General features: G+C 46.2%; 1 protein-coding gene across 2 annotated transcripts; it reads left to right on the top strand.

Annotated features, from left to right (window-relative positions):
* The first annotated feature begins 250 nt into the window (after window positions 1-250).
* ZNF35 (zinc finger protein 35) lies at window positions 251-10,188 on the top strand. Of its 2 annotated transcripts, none has more exons than XM_033131790.1 (4): window positions 251-353; window positions 2,319-2,636; window positions 3,598-3,742; window positions 8,521-10,188. In XM_033131790.1, the coding sequence occupies exons 2-4, from the start codon at window positions 2,445-2,447 to the stop codon at window positions 9,765-9,767; spliced, it is 1,584 nt and encodes a 527-aa protein (XP_032987681.1). In that variant the 5' UTR covers window positions 251-353; window positions 2,319-2,444; the 3' UTR covers window positions 9,768-10,188. The 2 variants fall into 2 exon arrangements, with proteins under 2 accessions (XP_032987681.1, XP_032987682.1); XM_033131791.1 differs by having other exon boundaries at window positions 263-353; window positions 2,322-2,636.
* Window positions 10,189-23,445: the final 13,257 nt, after the last annotated feature.

Here is a 23,445-nt window from a genome sequence, read left to right as displayed (position 1 = left end):
CTGCAGATTCATGCATTGTAGGTTCAGGCTCCCGTGTGCGCGCCTCGCTTAACTGCCCCTGCCCAGCCTGGGAATGCTCCGCTCCCCGAGGCTCAGGGCCACAAGCCCACTGGCATCCAGCAAAGCGCTTTTGCTCTCGTCCCTCGTCCGGAGCGATGTTGGACACCCATCGAGAGGAAAACGCCTCCAAGATTCCTAGAGAGGCCGGCCTGGAGACCTGGGGAGCCGGAAGCCCATCCCGAGGCACTTCCTGTCCGGTCATTGTTCTCGCGCCGGTAGGCGCAGAGGTCCCGGCCTGCGGGCCTTCTGCTCCAAAGCCCGCGAGCTGCGGCCGGGCTTCTCTGCGGCGCACGGTGAGCGGGGCTGGCGGGGTTGGTTGCGAACGTCGGTGGCGCGGGAGGGGCCATCACAGGATCGGGCGGGCGTGTCCTCCCTTGGGGGACACCAGCCCTGTCTGTCCGAGGGTGGCTCCGCGTCCCACCACCTCGGAAACCCGGCTGTCGCCTACCGGGGGCCTGGCCTCGGGGGAGGTTGGACACGAACCTCCCCACGCCAGGCTTACCCCGAGAACAGGACTGCGCGGGGCTTGGAGGCAGATGAGATGGGTTGTCACATTTGGAGACAGGGAAAGGACATTGAAAGGGAAGTCTTTGATAGGGGCCTCTGTGGTGTCTGGGGCTGGAGGCCGATTTGAGTTTGATCAGCAGTCTGATGACAATACAGTAGCCAGTCTTGCGTATACACAGGTGAAACGAGTGTTCAGGGCCTTCCTACCTGGTGGAATTCAGCTAATCAAGGAAAGATTAATTCTCCAGAATTAAATTTGTTGCAGAAATGAAAGTATTGCATTACTCAAGAAATTCAATGTACGATATACAATAACTTGTCAGTTAGCACTTCAGAAAAAGCATATGGTGACTTCAGTAGCAGCAAAAAGGGAGTTAGTAAAATTTAGCACTTTTTTCTAATAAAGCATCTAAAGGGGAATAGAAAATTTTCATTCTCTTAATAATCAACAAGAATGGTAAGATGATTTTATCACAAACTCTTTAAAAAAACAACCAACACCTGCTGGCTTAGCTATGATAAAGGGGTACTGTTAAGTTGGTAACGGTGTGATTTGCTGCGGTCCTTTTAGAAAGCAGTTGCGCAATACGTGTCAACCATAAAATTCTTTAACCAATAATCCTTCTGTTTACACAGAAAAATTTTAACGTTTATTATTATTAAGAAAGTAACTGGAAACAAAACTTCTTTTACTAAACTAATGGTTCATAAAAAAAGGATGGTTAAGTAAATTATAGGTATCATTTAGAGTACTATGCCAGGATGAGATAGCTCTGTATGTATGTATGAAACATCTTCCTAAGACTACCAAGACTATTGTGAAATATAGAAATTGAGTTCAAAAAATAAACAGTGCAGGTTGCTGAACAGTGTACATGTGTGATCTAATGTGTATTTTGGAAAAATAAGCAATACATGTGAATGTGAAGGTGTACATACATGTATGGAAGTGCAGAGAAAAAACTGATGAGTAGATTGATAGCTATTTGTGTGTGTGTAGGACATATTCTATATATTTCTGTATTACTGATCCTTTATCAATGAGAACGACAGTTAATCAGCACCATTGGGTTATTGTGTAGCTAGTGAAAATGGTAAGTGTGAAGAATGGCAACATGAAACAATCTTTTTATCTTCAGAGTAATACTTGGTTTCACAAGACATTTGGAAGAAATGGAACACATAAAAATCAAACAAAAAGAACCTCAAAGTACTTGTAATTACATCACCCAGAGATAACCACTCCTAACATGTTGATTTTTTGAGATTCTTTTGTTCATTCTATTGTTTAACCTTAGCACTAAAATCTTCTTTTTAAAAAAAAAAAGATGATAATTGTGAAAATATATATCTGCGTAGTTAAAAACAGAAAGTTTAAGTTGTCCTAATTGTCAGTGTGGTTGGAAGTTTTCCCTTAAAAGAGCTGTCATATTCCACGATATACAGTGGTTATCTCTGTGGAGGTGATTTTTCTTAATCATTTTCTGTATTTTTCAAGTTTTTACAATAAAGACACTAATAATCAGGAAAAAGTCAACAGACATTATATAAAGCTGTTTGGAATGTAATTATAATGGGGACAAATTACATGTTTACAGTCCAACCCCTTCCATCCAATGAGGGAGGAGTAGAGCAGACCCTGAGCTGCACTGGCTGCTGCCTAGGCGAGGCGCTGGGGAAAGTGGCCAAGGGACGCAGTGGCATCCAGGCAAACCCCTGCTCTGTGCTAACTATGTTTTCTGATTTCTCAGTAGACAATACCCATCCTGGCCCTGGGGAGAAACTCAAGAAGAAACTTTTCAGCTTAAAGATTAGATGGGGCTTGACCTCTGCTGGGCAGCCCCCAGCTGTAGGAGTTCCCCTGCTGAGCAGAGAAGATGACTGCAGATTTGAGAGAAGCCATGGCCTTGGCCCCTTGGGGTCCAGTGACAGTGAAAAAGGAGGAGGAAGAGGAAGAAAACTTCCTAGGTCAGGCATCCAGCCAACAAGTGCACTCTGGGAACATCAAAGTCTGGGCTCCTGGAGAGGGTCCCCAGACAGGCCTTGATGTAGCAGAACAGGAGGAAAAGGTAAATAATGGTGTTGGAGGAAGGAGGAAGAGAGACCTGAAAATCTCAAGTGGCTTCAGCGGGGACGTGGTCTCTCTGCTTGCACATCTGGAGTCTTGTTGGTTAGCTATGGCGCTGCGCTTTAGTCCTTTGGAATATGACAGAAGCATCCTCTTTGGATTAAAGTGACATTTAGGACTTTCTACAAAGCAATGGTTCTCAAACTGCTACACAGAATTACCTGGGGAGCTTTTTATAAACTTGTGATGCCCATGCCATACCCCGTTCCAATGAATCATTATCTCGGGGTGGGACCCAGACTTTTGTAGTTTTCAAAACTCTTCAAGTGATTCCAGTTAGGATGTGATAACTCTAATCTGTGCTTCTCAAACTTTAACATGCATAGGAATCATGGGAGTTGGGAGGGGGGGCCCTCTTAAAATACAGATTCTGTTTCAGAAGGTCTGGGGTGTGGTCTGAGATTCTGCATTTCTCACAAGCTCCCAGGTGATCTGCAGACCACACTTTGAGTGATGAGCCTGTGCTTTGTACTGTGGTCCTTAATGTTTTCAAACGCTCCCCTTACCATCACTAGCCAGATGGGGTTCCCCAAAGCCTTTTTGTAATATGATCTTTGATCTTTAGACCTCCGAAAATTTTACTCTGGAAAATGTCCCCCTGTGCTCTCTTATCCTGTCATGCACCCACTGGCAAGTTAGGTTCGGATGCTAGAGTGGGCAGTGAGGTGAAATCAAACCGATGGGTGAGAAGGTGGCCGGCTTGCTGCTCTGCCTGACTCATCTTGGGGTTCAGGAAGACTGGCTTCCTTTTCCTTTTTTTAAATTTTCATTTTTTAATGTTTGGGGATTTGGGTTTGTTGGTTTTGTGGCCGCCAGGAATAGGTACTTATGTTCTCATCTTCAAAAGCTGACCCCCCCACGACAGTTCCCTTATAAGCCCACTTGTGCCTGCTTGTCTCTAGGGTCAGAATGTGTTCTGGGACATGGCAGTAGTCTTGAAAGCAACGCAGGACATGCCTGCTGCTTCAGCCCTTGGCAGCTGCTCAACACCAGGGACTGTGGCCAAGACCGAGATACTGGAGACTCATGGGAACATGACCTCTCCAGGTAAGGTTCAACCCCCTGATTCAGAATTGGACCACTGGGATTTCTCAAAATCTTTTCAGACCACAGTGTTCTGGTCTCCTAGCTTGAGCAACAGAGAATACTGAGGTGTTTTAAGTGTCAGGGAGAGCCAGATAGAGGAATGCTGAAAGATGCCTGTGCGTGTCTCTGGGAAATGGCTTTCTTTGCACACAGTCTCAGAATGCCCGAGAAACACGGGTGAACTCCACATTCACCTTTTAATCACATTTATTGTTCAGCAGGTTTCATGTGTATTCACACATGTAGCCACATGTCCTTGTCATATACTTTGTGTTTATCACAGGTTGCTGAGCCTGCAAGAGAAGCTAGCTAAGGTAGGAAGGCTCAACTTTTGTGGTAATTTTTGTGAAAATGCTCTGGAGATGTTCTGTTTTCATAGGTCTTTGTGCAAAATCGAGAAGATTTTGAGCAGTTGTGTCAGCTGTGATGATGTTCAAAACTGGGTCTTCGTGGAGGGTACTAGTGGCTGTCACCTGGTTCTAAACTGGGACTGAGGAAAGGGAAGTTTGTTCTCTATGTCTGACCAGCAGTGGCAGAAGCTTGCCTTTAGAGTGATGTGTACCTGGGTCAAGAATGTGGTAGCCATGAGTCCTGTGCTATGGCAGCAATCCCTGGATCTCTGCCAAGGCCTGTTTGGCACTGTACCCGCTCTCCTCCCTAGATAACTCCTCAGGCATTGGCGGACCAAGTCACTTTCTTAAACCAGTGTTGTGGGGAAGTTTAGGGTCTCTACCTTTCAATTTCTTCTCCATTTTTTACTTATTCCCCAATCTCTGTGCAGCTTCTGTTCCCCACTTTCTGCTTTCTGTCCCTGTCTCTGGTGCATTCCCGTGTATCATTCTTTTCTGTTTCCTTGCTTATTAGTCGTTCATAGTCTTAAGTACAACAACTGGCCCCATCTACCAGGAATGGCCTGTTTCCCTTCTCTGCCTCTTTCCTCTAGACTCTGTTCCCAGCCAAGACTTCACTTTGTGTGCTGCCGGACTTGTCCACAGCAGGTAATAGTGGGAACACCGAGCTCTAAGAATGAAGAGAGACATGAGTGTAATTGCTGCTGGTAGTTCTGTGACCTTGAGGAAACCCGTTCTGTCGTTTCCTGTTCTGTAAAGTGGGGTTCATTCAACAAAAGCAGAATTTGTCGGGGGCCGGCTTCCTGTATGCTAGGCAGCTTGATCAGTGCTGGGAATACTGAATAAGACAGACTTGCCCTTTTTTAGCTTCCACACCAGTGTAGGAGAACAGTTGCATTTTGATGATGAAATCATATCCGTGGAAGTGCTTCGGAAATTTTGACGAGTTACTGGGTTTTTAAAGTCTGAGACAGTTTATCTGCAGTTTCCTATATATTAATGTTGAATTTATTAAAGTTTATACATTTAGAACCAAGTTTTTAAGCCTTTAAGCATAACTTATTTTTATTTCATTTATACATCTAGAAATAGTTATATCCAAATGAGAACACTTGTACTTTTTCTTTAATTCATGTTTAGGTAAGCTTCAAGATTTACAGATTAAATTTTAAAAAAAATTTTAAACAGTTAATTCCACCTATGTGCCAATTTCCTTAAATAAAAAATATAAAAATACATTAAATTGCAAGTTTAATATATCTCTAATTCTTTAATACATTTCCAACACCTAAGTAGGCAGACTTACAAATCTTATATACAAAATCTTGATAAACACAATTTTTGTAAATCTAATGAGTTGGACTTATCAATTTACTGAATCAAATTACCCTTCATATCTCAGAATACAGTTACCAGGTAAGGTGGCAGACGTATATAGCGTTTTAGATCTCTTTTAAACGAAAGAAAGGTTTCTTTTGATTTTTCTTTTGAAATCAAAAGTATTGATTTCAGAACTTACTACTGTGTCTGTGATGTAGTTGATCACAATTTTTTTATTTGTTTCTGTATTTTCCTAAAGTTACAGTAATCCTATAAGATCCAAAAAAGGAAAAAATACCATCTCAAAGAAGCCAAGGTTAACAGGTCCCAAGTAATTGGCTAATTAATCGCTCAAGTAGGTTTGAGTTTGTGGACACAGACTTGGCCTTGATTCCCTTGGGCACTTGCCAACACCCTAACTCTTACTTTATTCCAGTAATGAAACTGTTAAATAACCTCTTTTTTTTTTTTTTTATACTGGGGAACAGTGTGTTTCTCCAGGGCCCATCAGCTCCAAGTCTTTGTCCTTCAATCTAGTTGTGGAGAGTGCAGCTCAGCTCCAAGTCCAGTCGCCATTTCAATCTTTAGTTGCAGGGGGTGCAGCCCACCATCCCTTGTGGGAATTGAACTGGCAACCTTGTTGTTCAGAGCTCATGTTCTAACCAGCTGAGCCATTCGGCCACCCCTAAATAACCTCTTATATTAAGACCCTTTAGGTTACGATTGTACCCGGTTCTGTAATAATTTTAACATCAACAGAAGGAATTGTTTCTGTTATGGGACCTAATTGATTCAGTAATACCCATTGGTCTTCGTCTTTCATGTCTTTCTAATATTCTAATCCTCACAGTAAGGAAGGTGGGAGTGAGGTCGGGAGGGAGTGGGGCTATGAGCTAAAGTATTCCTGGGCTTTTTCTGTTGGAGAGATGCTTGATGGGGGTGGGGGCCCCCAGTGTTAGTGGTGGGGAGCTAAAGGATAAGAAGAAGGAGGTGGAAAAAAAGAGAAGGAGACATTAGAAGGGAGAAGAGTAAGGTGAGATGTAGGTGATAAAGATAAGCAGGAAACATAAATGAGAAGAATGTAATAAGAAAAGCCGAAGAGACATGAAACTACAAAGAAAAAAATCAGAATATTTCACACGTAAAAAAAAAAAAAAAATTAAACACCAGGAGAGGCAAGTGATAGAGAAGTAGTAGAGTAGGGGAAAAAAGTACAAGGAAAAAGTACGTAAGAAGAAAAGAAGATATGAGAGCAGTTAAATTACAGGGAGAAAAATGATGGAGTAAATTTAAAAAACAAAACGAAACAAAAACAAGACATCAGAACAGTAGGAGTAGAAATAACCAGAAAAAGATTAACATTTCACATTTTTTTACTGTCACATTCAGGCTCTACTGCATCCAGTACTCAGGCATTTCCTTTCTCCAACATTGCCTTTTCTATCTGAACGATTGTGATGGAATTTCATGTTACCGTGGTCTTAGCCAGGCAACCAAACTGGGCTGTTTCCCTGCCCCCCATATTGGGTAGCACCCCGACATCCCTGTCCCACCCACTCACCTCCTTGGTTCATCCTGGCCTGAGCCGGGAGGATGTTTTGTGGGTGCTGGGTACCCCCCATCCCCACACCACTGGCAGTTGCTGCTGAAGCCATGATCGGGCTGACAGCTTTACTACTCATGGCTGAGCTGACACCCCCTTGGGGAAGACCCCCCTCTCCTGCAGGCCTGCCTCCCACCCCTGCTGACCCTCACTCATTCCACTTCTTATTTGCGTAGGTTTCCTGAGCTTGGTTTAATTCACACTTAATAAGGGTTCCCTCTGCCAACACTGGTAGAGAGCAACACTGGCCACGTGGGCGCACATGCCAGTGTCAAGGGTGGTGGGGGTGGATAGGAGACAGACAGAAACTGTGATGTCACTGACTGTAGGACCCCTTTCTGACACTATTCGGGTTCTGAGGCAATGCAGAGCAGCTACAGTTTCAAAACTTCCTGACTAGTCAGTTTCAAAACTTCGGGAAGTTTTGATGTGCTCGTATTGTTTGGCATTATGGAGCAGGCTACGCCGTGTCTCACCCTTAACTCAAAAAAGTCAGCGTTTCCTCGACACAACATGTAAGATGTTGACTCTGTTCACATTCTTCTTTAGTTCCCTCTAGTGTTGCCATCTATCACCATAGCCACTCCCATCCCCTGAGGTTCATTCCTGGCTTCTGGCACTGTGACCCAAAGCCCACTGGCCAGGCTGAAAGTCACTGCAGACACTCACAGAGCCACTTACTGTGCTCCATGGCTGCTCTCAGCAATTGACAGAGAAACTCAGTTAATCATCTCATGGTCTTATGAGGTAGATACTATTATTGTCCCTGTTTTAGAGATAAGGAAACTGAGGCACAGAGAAGTTAAGTTACTAGTCCAAACTCATGCAGCTGGTAAGTGCAGAGCAGGTATTTGAAACCAGGCAGACTGGCTCCAGAATTCATGTTCTTAACCTCTCTGCTACACAGCCTCCTGATGTTTTGGATGCTTTTGGCCACTGTGGTCCTTTCTCTCTATGCATAGCCTCTCTTTGCTATTCAGCATCCTCATGCACAAAAGCCTGAATTGCCTAGATTTTTGTTTACAGGTAGGGAACCTCCCTAATTAACTGGTGGGTTGTAAATTAATCCACCCTAAGTGCCCATGGTAAGCGGCAAGCCAGGGAGAGACTGGTGTCCTCCATAACCAGTCTTAATTGCAAGATCAGTTATCACACAGTCAGGAGGAAACTTGTCTGGAGACACCTTTCCTGGCATGAACAGGTGGGTTAAGTGTCTGATGAAGTTAAGTGGAATGGAAGTTCTAGAAAGACCATGAGTCAGTGGATCCTGCTCTAGGCATGGGGGAGGTCACAGACAGGAAGAAGGACCCACAGAAGAGAGGTGACATGGGAGGGGATTCTTTGCTCTGATGGAGCCATTTTACAGACGCTGAAGTCACATACTTCGTGACTTTTGTAACTTCATGATCCTATTCGTTTTCTAGGTCAGAAGCCGCTAACAGTGTATTTTCTGTTTGTTGTCTCAGCTGCTGAAACCAAGAACCCACAGTTGTTGGTTCCCAAAACTGAGATCTGTGATGAAGCAGAAGAACCCTCCATGATACGAGGCAGAATCCAGAAAGCTGACCCTCGAGGATCTGAGTTAGGAGAAGCCTGTGAAAAGGGGACCCTGTTAAAGAGGCAGAGAATTAAGAGGGAAAAGAAAGACTTCAGACAAGTGACAGTGAAGGATTGTCATGTACCTGAAAGTTTCAAAGAAGAGGAAGACCAGAAGTATCAGACATTTGGGGAAAGAGACAGCCTTAGTTCTGGCCCTGTTAAAAATCAGAAAAGCCAGCCTGGGCAGAAGCCTTTTACATGCAGTGTGTGCGGGAAAGGTTTTAGTCAGAGTGCTAACCTCGTAGTGCATCAGCGGATCCACACTGGGGAGAAACCCTTTGAATGTCGTGAGTGTGGGAAGGCCTTCATTCAGAGCGCAAACCTTGTAGTGCATCAGCGGATCCACACTGGCCAGAAACCCTATGTTTGTTCAAAATGTGGGAAAGCTTTCACTCAGAGTTCAAATCTGACTGTCCATCAAAAAATCCACTCCTTAGAGAAAACCTTTAAGTGCAGTGAATGTGAGAAAGCCTTCAGTTATAGCTCACAGCTTGCCCGCCACCAGAAAGTACACATTACAGAGAAATGCTATGAATGTAACGAGTGTGGGAAGACATTTACCCGGAGCTCAAACCTCATCGTACACCAGAGGATCCACACCGGGGAGAAGCCCTTTGCCTGTAACGACTGTGGCAAAGCCTTCACCCAGAGCGCAAACCTTATTGTGCATCAGCGAAGCCATACTGGTGAGAAGCCATATGAGTGTAAAGAGTGTGGGAAGGCCTTCAGCTGTTTTTCGCACCTCATCGTGCACCAGAGAATTCACACTGCGGAGAAACCGTATGACTGCAGCGAGTGTGGAAAAGCCTTCAGCCAGCTCTCTTGCCTTATTGTGCACCAGAGGATTCACAGCGGAGATCTTCCTTACGTGTGTAATGAGTGTGGGAAGGCCTTCACCTGCAGCTCGTACCTGCTCATTCATCAGCGAATCCATAATGGGGAGAAACCTTACACATGCAGTGAGTGTGGCAAGGCCTTCAGGCAGAGGTCGAGCCTCACTGTGCACCAGAGAACCCACACTGGGGAGAAGCCCTACGAATGTGAGAGGTGTGGTGCTGCTTTCATTTCTAACTCACACCTCATGCGCCACCACCGGACCCACCTGGTTGAGTAACAAGCCGAGGAAGAGGAGGGCCTCCAGGCATTGGTCGTGCCTACTGCCTCTCCGACGTACACCTCTTTGCTTCCTCCTTTGTAAAAGCGAGGCCTGCTACGTCCTTAAAATGAACAGTTTTCAGGAGTGCCGCACAAAACACAAGCGTTTCAGAGGCTAATTTAAAGAAAATGAAAACTAAGCACCTAAAGGCAAGAGCTTTGTTTTTAACTGTACCCTAAGTGGTCACATTGTCTGAAATAGAATGTGGCTTTCTTAGAAATGGGTCATACAAAGGTGATAAAGTGATAAAGGCCCCATTTGGGGAAAGGTATTTTAAAATTTTTTTCCCCCTTCCGCCTCCCCCTCCACTCCGGTTCAAGCCGAGTTTCTCAGCCTAGTTGTGTAGGACACAGCTCCCTGGCCCATGCTGGTGTCATGAGCCTTGCGCTCCCCTGGCTGAGGCAGTTGGTTGCCGGTCGGCTGCTCACAGAAGCTCACAGCCGGCTGTTGGCTGGCCACTGTAGCCCACGGCAGCCCAGCTCCAGGGAGAGCCATTGTTCACAATCTTAGCTGTAGAGGGCGCAGCTCCCTGGCCCATGTGGGAATCGAACCGGCGACCTCGGCGTCAGGAGCAGGGTGCTCCAACCACCTGAGCCACCAGGCTGGTCTCTAAATTTTGTTTTTCAAAACTGGTAATCCCCTGACCAGCAGGCAGGTTACTGGTATAGGTCTGCCTGATGAAATTTGGGATATTTGAACCTTGTGTCCTAGTATTTTGGGTTAAGCAGTGACCAGTAAAGGAAACCACTCGAGGTAGCAATTCCCCAACTCACCTATGAACATTTATAAGCTTTCCATTACATAGGTCATTTAAAAAGCATTTTGTTAAACCTGATAACCATTTACTGCTCCTAAAATGGACAGAAGTAGGAAACAGCTGTCTCCCTCATTGTCTATACCTCATGAACCTTGGTGTGGTAAAGCCCTGGGGACCTCAGACGCGCCTCCTGACCATTCCCCAGTCTACATGGCCGAGCACTTGAGGACTGATGGAGACCACACACTGGGGCCGCCAAGTGCTGCTGGGCTGTGTTCGTTTGCTAAAATCAACAACTCTCCAAGTACCATAAGCCCCAGTTCCTACTGCATTCCATTTGAGTGAGATGCCCCTAACTGCCCCCTTCCCAGACAGAGGAGTCAAAGAATACAGCTTGCCTAGAGGTGTGCCCGTGTTTTCTTGGCTCTCATTCTGCCTAGGTCCAGCCAGCGGGCTCAGTGTGTCAGTCTCACTTTCTGGATGGTCTTTAGAAGACAGAATGGAGCCCTTCTCAGTCTGCGACGACCAAAGAGGGCAAGGAAGGGACAGGGAGGAGGCAGAGTGAGATTCCTAAGGTCTTAATTTGTTTTTTTAAGAAATTCAAAGGTATTGGAATATGAAAACTTTTAGAAGGATGAAGAAACTGGCTAAGGTAAGATACCTTTGTTACCATTGAGCCTTTACTCCTGGAAAATTATTTATAAAACTATGCAATAGGTAGAGTTATGTAATAATATTGCCTTGTATTTATATAGAACTTTATTCTTTGTGTACCTACATGTATGAAAGCATGACACCCAGTACTTAGCTCATGCTTTCATGTAGATCCTGACCTGAATCTTTATAACATTGAAAGAGGTGTTTGCCGCATTTACCTGAGAGTGGTCATTTAAAGCAAGGCTGTGTAACAAGTGACAGAGCCTGTATTGAAATCCAAGAACCTAAATCCAGATTCTCTTTGTTCTGCCATGCTGCTTGTCTAACCACCTGTAATCCCCGCCCAGGTCTGTGGAGAGCCTGAGATGGGGTACGTACTCTCATTTTCAGATATGGAAGCTGAGGTGACAGATTTTGGGGTGTGCCTTAGGCAGTGTGACCAGCAAGCAGCAAATCTGAGACTGGAATTTAAGTCTGTTTTCTGGGTCTGTCCACCACCATCCCCTCAGCACGCAAGAGCATTTATCATAAATGCCGTACCTGATGATACACAGTTTGGTACAGCTCTCATGCAGAAGTCCCCTGCGTTTATTCTCTCATTTCTACAAGACTAAATATTAATCAACAGTGTTTTGTAGTTTACAGAGCACTCTCACATGCAGAAGCTTTCACAAGAAAGCTTATTAATTTCCTCTTTTTTCCCTTCAACTATTGTCTTTCATCAAAGCATGTGCAGCTTCTTTTCCCAGTTTCACTCTAAATCATAAGGACACAAACACAAGAAATCAGTGGGATTCAAAAGTAAGAATCAAAAATGCTCATGCCCTCACTGACCCTAACAGTGCCTGTTCCTGTCCCCCTGTCTGCGGGTGGAGAGACCCAGAGATAACACCACATGTCTCTGCTGAGAGTAGGAACAAGTTAGGGGTTTTTCCCGGCATGATCAGGAAGCTGAAAAGAGAGGGAGAGCAGGTCTGAAGATTTGGGGTAAATCTGTGACCTTGACCATGAGGCCAACTGTGTATGTTCCTGAAAGTAACCAGCTGAGATTTATGAGCATCAAGACAGTTAAACTGTTTTAGCTTCACACTGTATGTTCATTCTCAGTGTTGAATATTCAATCATGGGTGAATGTAATTTGCTGGCTAAAGACTTCCATTCATAGGTAGTTCAGAAAAACTACCCAGGTGATTGTGATATAAAGCTAGGTTTGAGAATCAGTGACCCAATCCTGCAGTAAAGCAGTGGTTTTCAACCTTGGCTGCATGTCAGAATCACCTAGGGCTCTTTAAAAGTTTTTTTCTATTCCCCAGGCCTCAGTATTTTTAAAACTCTGGAGGGGATCCAATGTGCAACCAAGGTAATAAGCCCCTGCAGTGAAATAAAGCCTGCAGGGCAAGAATATGTGTGATCAGAGAGGGAGGGGGTATAAGGGTCTCTGTAGATGTGCAGTGTTCTCTGTGGTTCCAGCAAAACAGGACGCTAACTACAGGGGCTTCCCTGGGGGTCCTGTGCCTCTGCCAACCCTTGACTGTTAAGACTCTGTGACCTAACTTATTTGTATTTTAAGTGACTGTATCAAATATTTACGTGAGCAAACCGTTTTACATAGCATGCATTTGTGTTCCTCATTGAACGAAGTGACTTTACATTTCTGCTTGTGTTTCATCTCCAGATCTGGGATTCCACAAACCTGCACCCAGGGTCAGGACCCCAGTCCTGCACAAATCATGTGAGCCTAGTGGATTATCAGATCACATTCTTCCCCAACTAATAACTTTCCCTCCCAATTCAATTCCAGCCCTCAAAATGAATAACCACCCATCGTTTTCTGTACGGTTTCTCACAACAAGTGACTGCCCCTTGTTCCGAGTTGGCTTCGGTTCTCCTTTTCCTTGGGGTGATCTCTCCTTTGGCTGGTCTTGCTAGAAGTGGATGGGAGCTTTGAAGCCCTGTTTTCGTAAGTTGCCAAGAGCTGTCAGTCAGGCCAGGCCTCGTGGTGGTCATTTACATGAGTTATTAAGCTCTTCATAGTCTCTTTCCAACCTCCTCTCTTCCTACGCACCTTTCACTCTAGCCTCAAGGCACGTGCTTGCTCGTCTGTGTGCCTTCGCTCCCACAGTCTTAGGGGCCTGAAATCACTCCTTGCCACTCCCCACCCAGCCCCTGCCTCCTTAGCTTAACCTTCGGTTTCTTGTGAGATTTGGTTCAAGCCCCATCCCTGGGAAACTGACTGCCCAATGGCCGAGGGCGTATTTAGAATTATATTTAGAAATATGGAAGAGCACAACATATGTATCCAGAGTTTTACTTTATGCTTTAAAGTGAAAAAGAATCTGGATTCAAAATTGTGTATATAGTACAGTTCTCATGTTGTTGTTACATATGCTATATACTATTAAAAAGTATATAGATAAATTACCTGAAGGAAATATAAGAAAATGTTTTAAGTGGTTAAGTGACTTGGTCACTAGATGGTAAAATGCAGAGTTTAGGCTCAAATCCAGGTCCCATGGATAATAGAACTATGGGTGGTTAAAAAGTTTTTTTTTCTTTTCATTTTAGTAATTACCATATTTCCTATAAGGAGCAAGAATTTTATAATCAGGAAAAAATAAATTATTTATTATATTTACATACTTAGTTTTTCTTGTATTAACTATAAACAGTATCTCAGTTCTTCCTTTTGTAAGACGTGGGATGCATCTTGCCCTTTCTCCGTTCTTTTTCCACATCTCTGCCTCTGACAATGTCAAGTCTGGTCATTACTGAATTCTGTTCTGTAATCATAGTTGGTCTTTTATGCTTTGTTTATTGATTGGTTCTACAAGTTGAAAATGAACAGCGTCAATGTTGTGACCGTGTAAACGTTCACTGCAGATCTGAGTAGCGGACTGTGATTATATTTCCTTTTTGGAGCAGCATTTTGTTCTTACTGGAGGGTCTAGTTGCCTTTCTTCCCCCTTGTCCTGCTTGCTTATTTCATCCTCAGTTATTTTCAAGTTCCCCATCCAATTACTCTTGAGCTCCTTTTTCCTCTGTGTCTCCCTTCCTGAGACCTCCAGCCTCCGGCTCTAGTCTGTCCTTGGTGGTCTTTCTGTCTACTGTTCTGTTGTCACACTGCGCTCTGTTGTATCCTGAATTCCACATCTCCCTCTTTCTTCATTTATTCCTTCATTTTGCTACAGCACATCTTCAAGTCACTTGGCAAGAAAGAGGATGTGGAAGGCTAAGTTGTTGAGTGCTTACATATCAAAAACTCTCTGCCCTCACACTGGATTGGTAGTTTGACTGGCTCTGGAATTCTAGACTGAAAAATTTCCCCGGCAGTTTGGGATGTCTGATTCTAGTCGGATTCTTACTTTTATGACAATCAATAAATAGTATGTACATTACTGTGATCTGTCCCTCCCGCCCCGCCCCCCATGGCCAGAAGACTTTAAAGTCCCTTCTTTATCCCTGGCGTACTCAATTCCCTAATGTACTCAGTGGAATTTCTCAATCTAGTGACTCAGGTACTTGTACTCTTGGAAATTTTCTTGTGTTATTTATGTGACAGTTTCCCCTTTTGATACGTTTTTTTTCTGTTCTCTTTCTGGAATGCCTGACAATCAAATGTTGGACCTTCTGGATTGATCCTCAACTACTTTCTCTATTATTTCCATTGCCTTGTGCCATTTTCTGGGAGAGTACCTTGATTACTTTTCAACCTTTTTAGTGATTTTTTTGGGGGGGCAGGGTGGTAATTAGTTTAATTTCTAAGAACCTTGTTTCCTGTTCCTTTTTTGTAGCATACTATTCTCATTTTAGAGATACCTCTCAAATCTAAGTATCTAATTAAAAGAGTTGTCTTAAAAGTCTCTTCTGTCACCTAAATTATATCACCCCACCCCCATGCCGCTGCCCCTGAGTCCTTTTTCCTCTTTGTTTACTTTCACTGGAGACTTCTCTCAGATGTGTTATGAATCTTACAGACTTAGATCTGTATGTATGTATTGAAAGCCCAAATGAGACCTCTGTATGGGAGTGGGATTTGCCTAGTAAAAGGCTTCCATCTAAAATGATTTGTAGAGAGCAAGCTATTTCTCTGGAAACCTCTAAATGCCAGAACTCCGAGACCTTTGGTCTGGTGCTCTGATATTTCTTTAGCAAAAAACCCTCTGATGTTTTTGTCTGGGGATTGGATGCTGTAAATGCTTCTCTAGCAGTGGGAGAGAAGGGAGTTGTTGGTTAGTACAGACTTCCGGTTAGTGCCCTTAGTTTGAGGCCTACCTCTCCCTCTCACCCTTCATTGTACCTGGGTTTCCCAGTGCCAAGTCGCTCTGAGGGTTGGCAGGGGTAGCCCAGCCACCTCCTTCCGGTGTATTGCCCTCAGCAAGTGTTCCAAGCTGTTATTCCCTCTATCCAACTTTCTCAGTTATCACCTCATCCCTTTTCCAGCTTCTAGGAATTTTTTCCCCTTATCCTATCATTATTTATACATTTTAAACCATATTAACCCATTATCATTTTAGGGAAAATTCAACCATTTGAAAAAGAATCTTGATATGCTTTGATACAGTAATACCACTTTTAGAAAGCTATCCTAAAGGTGAATATTTTGACAATGATTAATGTGTTTGTCAATGTTATTTTACATTGGAAATAACCGAAATGATTAACAATAGGGGAATGATTGAATTACAGTATGATGGAATGTTATGTAACCACTAAAAATCATATTTTAAAGATTAGTGAAATGATAAATGTTCACAATATTAAACGAAATATGCAAAACTACAAAATTAAATGGTATGTACAGAGAGCCCAGTTTTCTTAAATGTGCATGCACAGAAAAGACTGAAAGGAAATAATAAGTACATCTGGTATTAGCAGTGGTTCAAGTTTTCTGCATTGTCTACATTTTCTACTATGAGCCTGAATCTCTTATGGTCAGGAGGGGGAAAGTTAATAAAAGAGGAAGACTGTGGCTTATGCAAAGTGGTGAGACATTTTTGTGGAGTGTGGAATGGGTGGGGGGAGCAGTAGAATAAGGGACCAGAGAAAAAGTGTGCAGTTTCCAAGGACCTAACACCAGGCGAAGGAGTTCAGTGCAGAATATATGTAACCCCAGTGTGGGTGCCATGCAGTTGTGGCTGGAGCATGGAGGCTAGGCGGTGAGGGGAGAAAGAAATCGTGGAGACCGCACAGACAGCTTTTGTCAGAGTCCAAGAGAGACCGTAGGATTCTGTCCCTGGCAGTCAGTGGCAGGGAGGCAGAGAAGGGACAGATAGAATGAGCAGGCCTTAGGGGCAAGTGACAAAATTCCAAAGCCAGAGATCCAAGCCTCTACACCCTGGGGAGATGATGTGTGGGGCCTGGCCCAGGCCTGAGAGGCCCTGGTTTCCTTGGGCCTCTCCGAGACCACCCTGTGTTCTCAGTGACTCACATCTGTGGTGTTGGGAAAAGGGGGGGAGGCAACCCAAGCCCTAGCTGGCCAATCGGAAGGTTCTAACCGCCCCATTAGTTGAGCGGGTCCTGTGTGCTGGGCACCGCGCTAAATGCCAAATTTTCTTTATCTTATTTAACCCTCATCTCAGGAGGGAAGTTCTCATCCCATTTTCAAAGCCAGTAAAAACAGGATTAGAATAACTCAGGCCAAAGCCTGTGTCCCTTCTCCCAAGCTACTTCCTCAGTGTGCCTCTGGGTACCCCTCTCATCTAACAGTTGGGGTACAAAAACAAACTAAAGAGTTAAGTCTCCCTCCAAGGCCAGAGCACCCCGGTAGGAGGACCCCAGCGAGAACCATGGTAACATTATTGCTAGCCCTTCCAGAGATAGCCCACGCATTTATAATCTTATGTATCCGCCTGCCCAACCACCCCCCATTGGGACTTAGGACACACACTGTCTACTCCTTGCTTTTTCACTTGTGTCTTGGAGATGGTTCTATTTTAGCCTATGAGATCTACCTCATTTTTTTTTTATTCTCACTGCTGTGTGATCGTCCATTATGTGGGATGTACCGTGATTCATGTAGTGAGTGCCCTGGTGGTGGGCGTGTTGGTTCTTTTCTATCTTTTGCTAATACAAACAAGGCCATGCGGAATATCCCGACACACTCTCCTCAGGATATGTGCAACTTTGTCTGCAGGATAAATTGATAAATCCAAGGGTAAGTGCATTTGATATTCCGACAGAAATTGCAAATGTGCCCAGTGTGTGTATGAAAATAACAATTTCCCTGAATCCTCTATAAAACTAGTTTTCTGATCTGATAAATGAAAAATGCTCTCATGTTTCACATTCAGTTATGAGTGAAATTGGCTATTGTATCTCGTGTTTAAAAGCCATGTGTATTTCTTTTGTGTGTATGTGTGTGTGTGAATTGCTTGTTCATGTTTAGCAGTTTTTCTGTTGGGTTGATCCTTTTAAGAATTGATTTGTACAAACTGTAGTAAAGAAAATACTCTTATCTGCCATGTGTTGCAAATATTTTCCCCAGTTTACAATTTGTCCTTTTTTGCTGTTCGGAAATTTACGATTTAATGTCAAATCAAAAATTTCCCCTCTTCAAGACTATGTATGCTGCCATGATTTCGTCTAGTCCTTTGACATAGGTCCATTTGAAATTCATTTTGGAGTGAAGACTGAGTTGGGTCTTGGCTACACCTCCCGCCCCCTTCCCTCCGGGGTCCAGCAGGAGGAACTGAATGGGAGGACTACCAAGATGAAGAGAACCTTCCGGCTTCCTAGACCTGCCCAGCATGAACCTGCAGCCGGTTTCTTCACCTGTACAGGCTCACTGGGCTGCACACAGGCGCCGAAGGTGGTGGTGCTTCCTCCTGGGGTTGGGTGAGCTAGGGGGCCAAGTTGGGTTAGAGCCTGAGTGGGGACCCAGGGGATGGGGCAGCTGGCAGAGGAAGAGGGAAGAGCCCGCAGTGGGAAGGTGTGCTGGGAACAGAGGAGGAGAGGGCCACGGTCTGGAGGGATGGATCGGGAGGACGACGCTGTAGTCCAGCACTGGGAGAGGACGTGTTGGGAGGGAAAGTGAAGGAGAGGCTGCAACATGGGTGGGGAGTGAGGGAAGTGTTGGGGCTGAGGCCAGGGTCGGCCAGGGAAAATCGCCAGTGGGGATGGGGAAGAGCAGAGACATGGAGGAGTGGGCGGTGCACAGGGAAAGAGGTAAGACGGGTGTGTGTGGGGGGGTGGGGGTTGGAAAGGAGGGACTCAGACCTGAGCAAAGGTATCTTCCAAGACCCTGAGACCCTGGTCCTACCCAGCTGATTTCTCTGGCCCACGTACGATGAGATTATTAGACCTCATGGCGGGGAAGAGGGCATTCTAGGCTGGCCCTGCCTCACCAACAACCCAGGACAAATCCCTAACCTCCCTGAACAGTCCTCCCTTCCCACCTCCACCCTGGGTCGGGAGGACGACGCTGTAGTCCAGCACTGGGAGAGGACGTGTTGGGAGGGAAAGTGAAGGAGAGGCTGCAACATGGGTGGGGAGTGAGGGAAGTGTTGGGGCTGAGGCCAGGGTCGGCCAGGGAAAATCGCCAGTGGGGATGGGGAAGAGCAGAGACATGGAGGAGTGGGCGGTGCACAGGGAAAGAGGTAAGACGGGTGTGTGTGGGGGGGTGGGGGTTGGAAAGGAGGGACTCAGACCTGAGCAAAGGTATCTTCCAAGACCCTGAGACCCTGGTCCTACCCAGCTGATTTCTCTGGCCCACGTACGATGAGATTATTAGACCTCATGGCGGGGAAGAGGGCATTCTAGGCTGGCCCTGCCTCACCAACAACCCAGGACAAATCCCTAACCTCCCTGAACAGTCCTCCCTTCCCACCTCCACCCTGGGTGTAAGGCTGGGATGAAGGGAGGTGTTTGAAATGGCTTTGTAGCCATTAAAAAGCTGTCAGGTTGCACAGGCTCGACATGTTCCTGCTGGAGGACAGGATGGACATTAAAAATGAAGCCTTACTTGGGAAAACTTAACTTTCACAGTTGATCATGGGCACAGTTCCCTCTGACTGCCTTACGCCTAGTTGTCAATGGGAGTTGCTGTGAGCAGCCATTTCTTTTTGTCCCCTGGTGGTGGTGGGCCCTGAACTGGGCAGAGACTGGAGCCAGCAAAGGCTTCAGCTTAGCACAGTCCTTCCCATAGCACTGGGCTGGATTCCCCACCTCTGCTGTTGGAAGAGTTATGCCAATTTGCCCAAAGCTTACAGAGTAATAAGCAGAGGCCTTGGCTGATGAGAGGATGGGAAACAGGTCAAGGAGTGGAGATACGAAGATATAACTCAGGTCCCAAAAAGCAGAATCTGTCCAGAATCCAAGAAGTCACCATGTTGAAGAAGGAGCCAGATGGTTCTGTGACCCCCTGAGGCCAGAATAAGCCGCGAGGGGATGTCTTAGGAAGTAAGAGTCTCTGGCAGGGTCTGGACCTGAAGCAGGAGCATGATCCATGGTCCCTGATCCCAGAATGGCTTCCAGAGGCTAAGGTGGGCTGGAGCACATTTCCTTCCATCCTGGGTACCACTGGGTCTTTGGAACAATGGGTGCCCATTGTTGTGAGCTGTGTTCATAGGGGGTCCCAAGGCTGGCCTGGCCTCCTTCAGTAGCCGATGACCCTCAGATGGGCCAAGTCTCTGGTGAACAATGTTTACTGTCCCTTCAGGTAATACTCCATGAGTCCAAAGAGCCACCCTCAGGAACACATCAGGCTTTCCTCTGCCTTCACTTGGGATCGCATGAGAATGAGATACACACAAATAAAGACAAGACCTGTGAGCCTGAAGGAGGGCCAGCACCTGGCCTTGGGAACACCTCCAGCAGGGCTGAGGGTGGGCATTTCCCATTGCAGCATGGTGCGTCACAACAGAAGGTGAGAGGTGGGAAGATGGGCTGGCCCCAGGAGAGGGTGGTCAGAGCACCAGGGGTGCAGGGGTAGGGATGGGACTCATCTTCCAGCCCTCTGATAAGCTCTTGTCCCATCATGGGCCCTTAGATGTGAGAGCCTAGATGCACTGGGCTTATTTCTTACTAACTCAGTGTCCAAGTGGTCAGCTGCTGCCAAGCACCAGGCATCAGGCGTCCGTGGCAGGACAGGTCTGTAACTTCAGTGCTAGTATTGCTGTGATCATTCCCTAGACAGAGCTCCCCATCCACCAAGCGAAGGCCTGCTCTTGGGGAGTGATGCTTCCATGAGTGTACGGGACCAGTATCCCCCCTTAGAGATGACTCTTCAGTATACACCTTTTTTGTCTTCCGGTCCCAGACCTTGCCTTGTACTTACTGTGGCTTGTCCCCACTGCCCACCAGCCAAGAGAAGGAGAGAAGGTAGACCTAGCACTCTGACTCTCTTTAGCTTCCTCTCTCAAGGCCAACTGTGGAATTCTCTCCAACATTTCTTTTGAGGTGTCAGACCCAGCCTAGCAACAACAGCATGAGATCTGGGATGAGAAAGTCACCCTGAGAGCAGGGCCAGGACCTACTCTGACTTCAGCCCTCCGAGGCCACCTGCTGCCTGGGACCCATCCGGTTCCTGTCCCGAGGTCCAATGCTGGGGAAGTGCTGCGGGGGCGGAAGCGAGGGACGTAGGTAAGGCTGCTTTCCACTGGCCTTGGCCTCCACCCTTCTGACATGTGGGTGATAGCAGAGTGGGCCTCTTGGGACCCAAGTTTCTGGGCCTTGCCTTCCCCCAAGGCTTCTAGACAGGGTCCTTGTGTCTCAGGAAAGGCTATTTCCCTCCTGGTTCGTTAGCAAATACCTCTTGGAGAATCACACCAACATGCCAAGCTGTCAGTGGCTGGAGACACCAGAGCGAATGTGGCCCACAGCTCTGTGAGCTGACCCAGCTCCAGATTGCAGGCCAGGCTGGAGGCCACAAGAGTTCTGTCTACCAGACACCAGCAGCCCATCACGGCACCATCATTTCTCGTTGATTAGTCAGGTTGCTTTCCTGAGCTACCATCCCAAATTCTAAGGCATCCACAGTGAGACCTGCTCGTATTTCTTAAGAACCGTCCAGCAGGGGGCGCAAGACCAGCACCAGGCCGAACTGGCTGGTGGCAAGACGCAGAGGACAATGGAAAGTTCCGAACCGGGTGGAGCATGAAGACTGGCATTTGAGCCCAACCTTGAAGTTGGGGTAGGATTTTGAAACCTGTCGGGGAGAGTTGTGCCTAGGAGGATGTGTCTGGAAAGCCAGGAGCATGTGGGCGTACAGTGTATGGTGGATGCTGGAAGTGCTTGTACCGTGTGGGTGGAAGGGTCCAGGAGTCCCAAGCCCTTTCAGCGCTGGCTCCTTTTGTAGTGTGAAAGGTTTATGAATAAAGAAAATGTCTGTGCTTCCATTGTCACTAAGTGTTTAGCTTGAAACACCAACGTGGCCTAATCTAGTAAATAGAACACAGTCCAGTGTTCAAATGCCCTGGTTGCCAGTCATATCGGTCACTTTGAGGGCTACAGTCCTTACTCAGGTCTCTGTCCAAGGCAACTGGCAGTTTTACACAGATGCCAAGTCTCATGCCAGCTAGAGTCAAGGAGGTGCACAGTCCATTTGTGCAAGCACACAACACTGGCTGTTGCTTTCATGAATGTCCGGGTGGATGTACTCACCCTACACCTCTGCTTAGTAAAAGACGTTTGTATCGGTTTGGTGCAAAAATAATTGTGGTTTTTGCAGTTATTTTTAACCTTTTCAACCACAATTACTTTTGCACCAACCTAATAGTAGGAGCAAACACCCTGGTTCTTGCCCAAAGTAGTAAGGGGGAAGTGCTTTGCAAGAAATAAGGATTTTCCTTACACTTTGGATGGTCCTTGAAATTCCAACTGCTTGTCTACCACACAGCTTGAGCCAACAGTCAAGGTTCTGGGGCTCTGAGAGGCTGACTCCTGTCCAGCAGGTTTTCTGCAGGTGCCCTGTGGGGTCATAAAGTTAAGGCCTAGAGGAGAGCTGGTAGGGTCAGGACAGGAAGGGGGTGCCATGTTGCTTCTATTCCCCATGGCTAGGAGAGTCTGCAACTATGAGAAGGGTTGGTGTTCTCCCTTCATTTCCGATTAGCAACTGGACGAAGTGTGATTAAGTAACCTACCCATATTCCATAGCAGGCAGACGGCAGAGCTGAGCCAAGAACACGGGTCTCCTCCATCCTGTGTTTCTGTACAGTAACACCCTCAAACCTCCATCATGTGGCTGTTCTCACTCACCAAAACCCTCAGGCTTCCTGGCACCTTTACCCTTTGCCAGGTCTGCTCCCTGCCTCAGTGTCAGGTAGGGGCTGTGTCACCAGTAGCCTCAGAAAGGATCCGTCCCTCTGGAAAAAATGGGGCTTGATCCCTGTCTCTAAAGCTACGGAGGACTGTGCAATAAAGGAGGAGAAAAAATGGAGACCAGACTATTACAGGGTCAGGAGCTCCTGTCCCCTTTTCCCAGGGAATGGCAAGGATGGGACGCAGGGGGAGGTACCTCTCTTAGGTATGCTCCCAGGTTAACAAAAAGTATTAGCCAGCTAACAGTTGCCTGTCTTCCAGGAACTCAAAATGAAGTGCAGTGCGTTATGTAAAGAGATAATTAAAGTACAAGTCAAATTGAAATAAGGGAAGGCTGGTGAGGGAAAGAAAGATTGCTTAAAGCTCAAGAGAACATAAAACAACTACCTAAGGCTTCCTGGAGGAGGTGGCATTTCAACTGGGTTTTGAAAAGAGCTAGGGTTTCAAAGCGTAGAGAGCTTGGAGGCTGGCCATTCCAGGGTAAGAAAGCAAGATGGGCAAAGACACAATGGGGGAAGTCGGTGTGTTGGAAGAAGATTGTCAGTGTTATTTGGGGTGCAGTGGGAGAAAAAGCTAGAATGGGAGTGTGGGGACAGAATCCCAGAGAGCAGTTTCCAGGCTCTTGGACTCACATGGAAAGGTGCTGGCTCAGTTATTAGGTGGCCATCAGCTGTGATCAGATGGACATCCGCTGTTGCTGGGTGGCCATCAGCTGTTACCGGTTAGCCATTAGCCATTAATATAGCTGCCGGGACCATGCTACAGGGTTGGTGGTTGACAGAGAAGCGGACAGCAGATGGCAGACCGTGTGGCTCCTGCTTCCTGTGTCTCCAACCCAGCTGCCAGTGAGAATATAGTGATATGACTCCCCTATCTCTGGCTCCATGGGTATTCCTTTTTGGCCTCACCATGTCCTGCATTCTTGTCTGGGGAGCGGGACCAGAGACCCTGCCTTACAAGGAGACC

The sequence above is a fragment of the Rhinolophus ferrumequinum genome, chromosome 17, assembly GCF_004115265.2.
Source record: "Rhinolophus ferrumequinum isolate MPI-CBG mRhiFer1 chromosome 17, mRhiFer1_v1.p, whole genome shotgun sequence".
Lineage (NCBI taxonomy): Eukaryota > Metazoa > Chordata > Mammalia > Chiroptera > Rhinolophidae > Rhinolophus > Rhinolophus ferrumequinum.
Note: the sequence above shows the minus strand (reverse complement) of the source record. Positions and strands in the feature narration are given on the sequence as shown.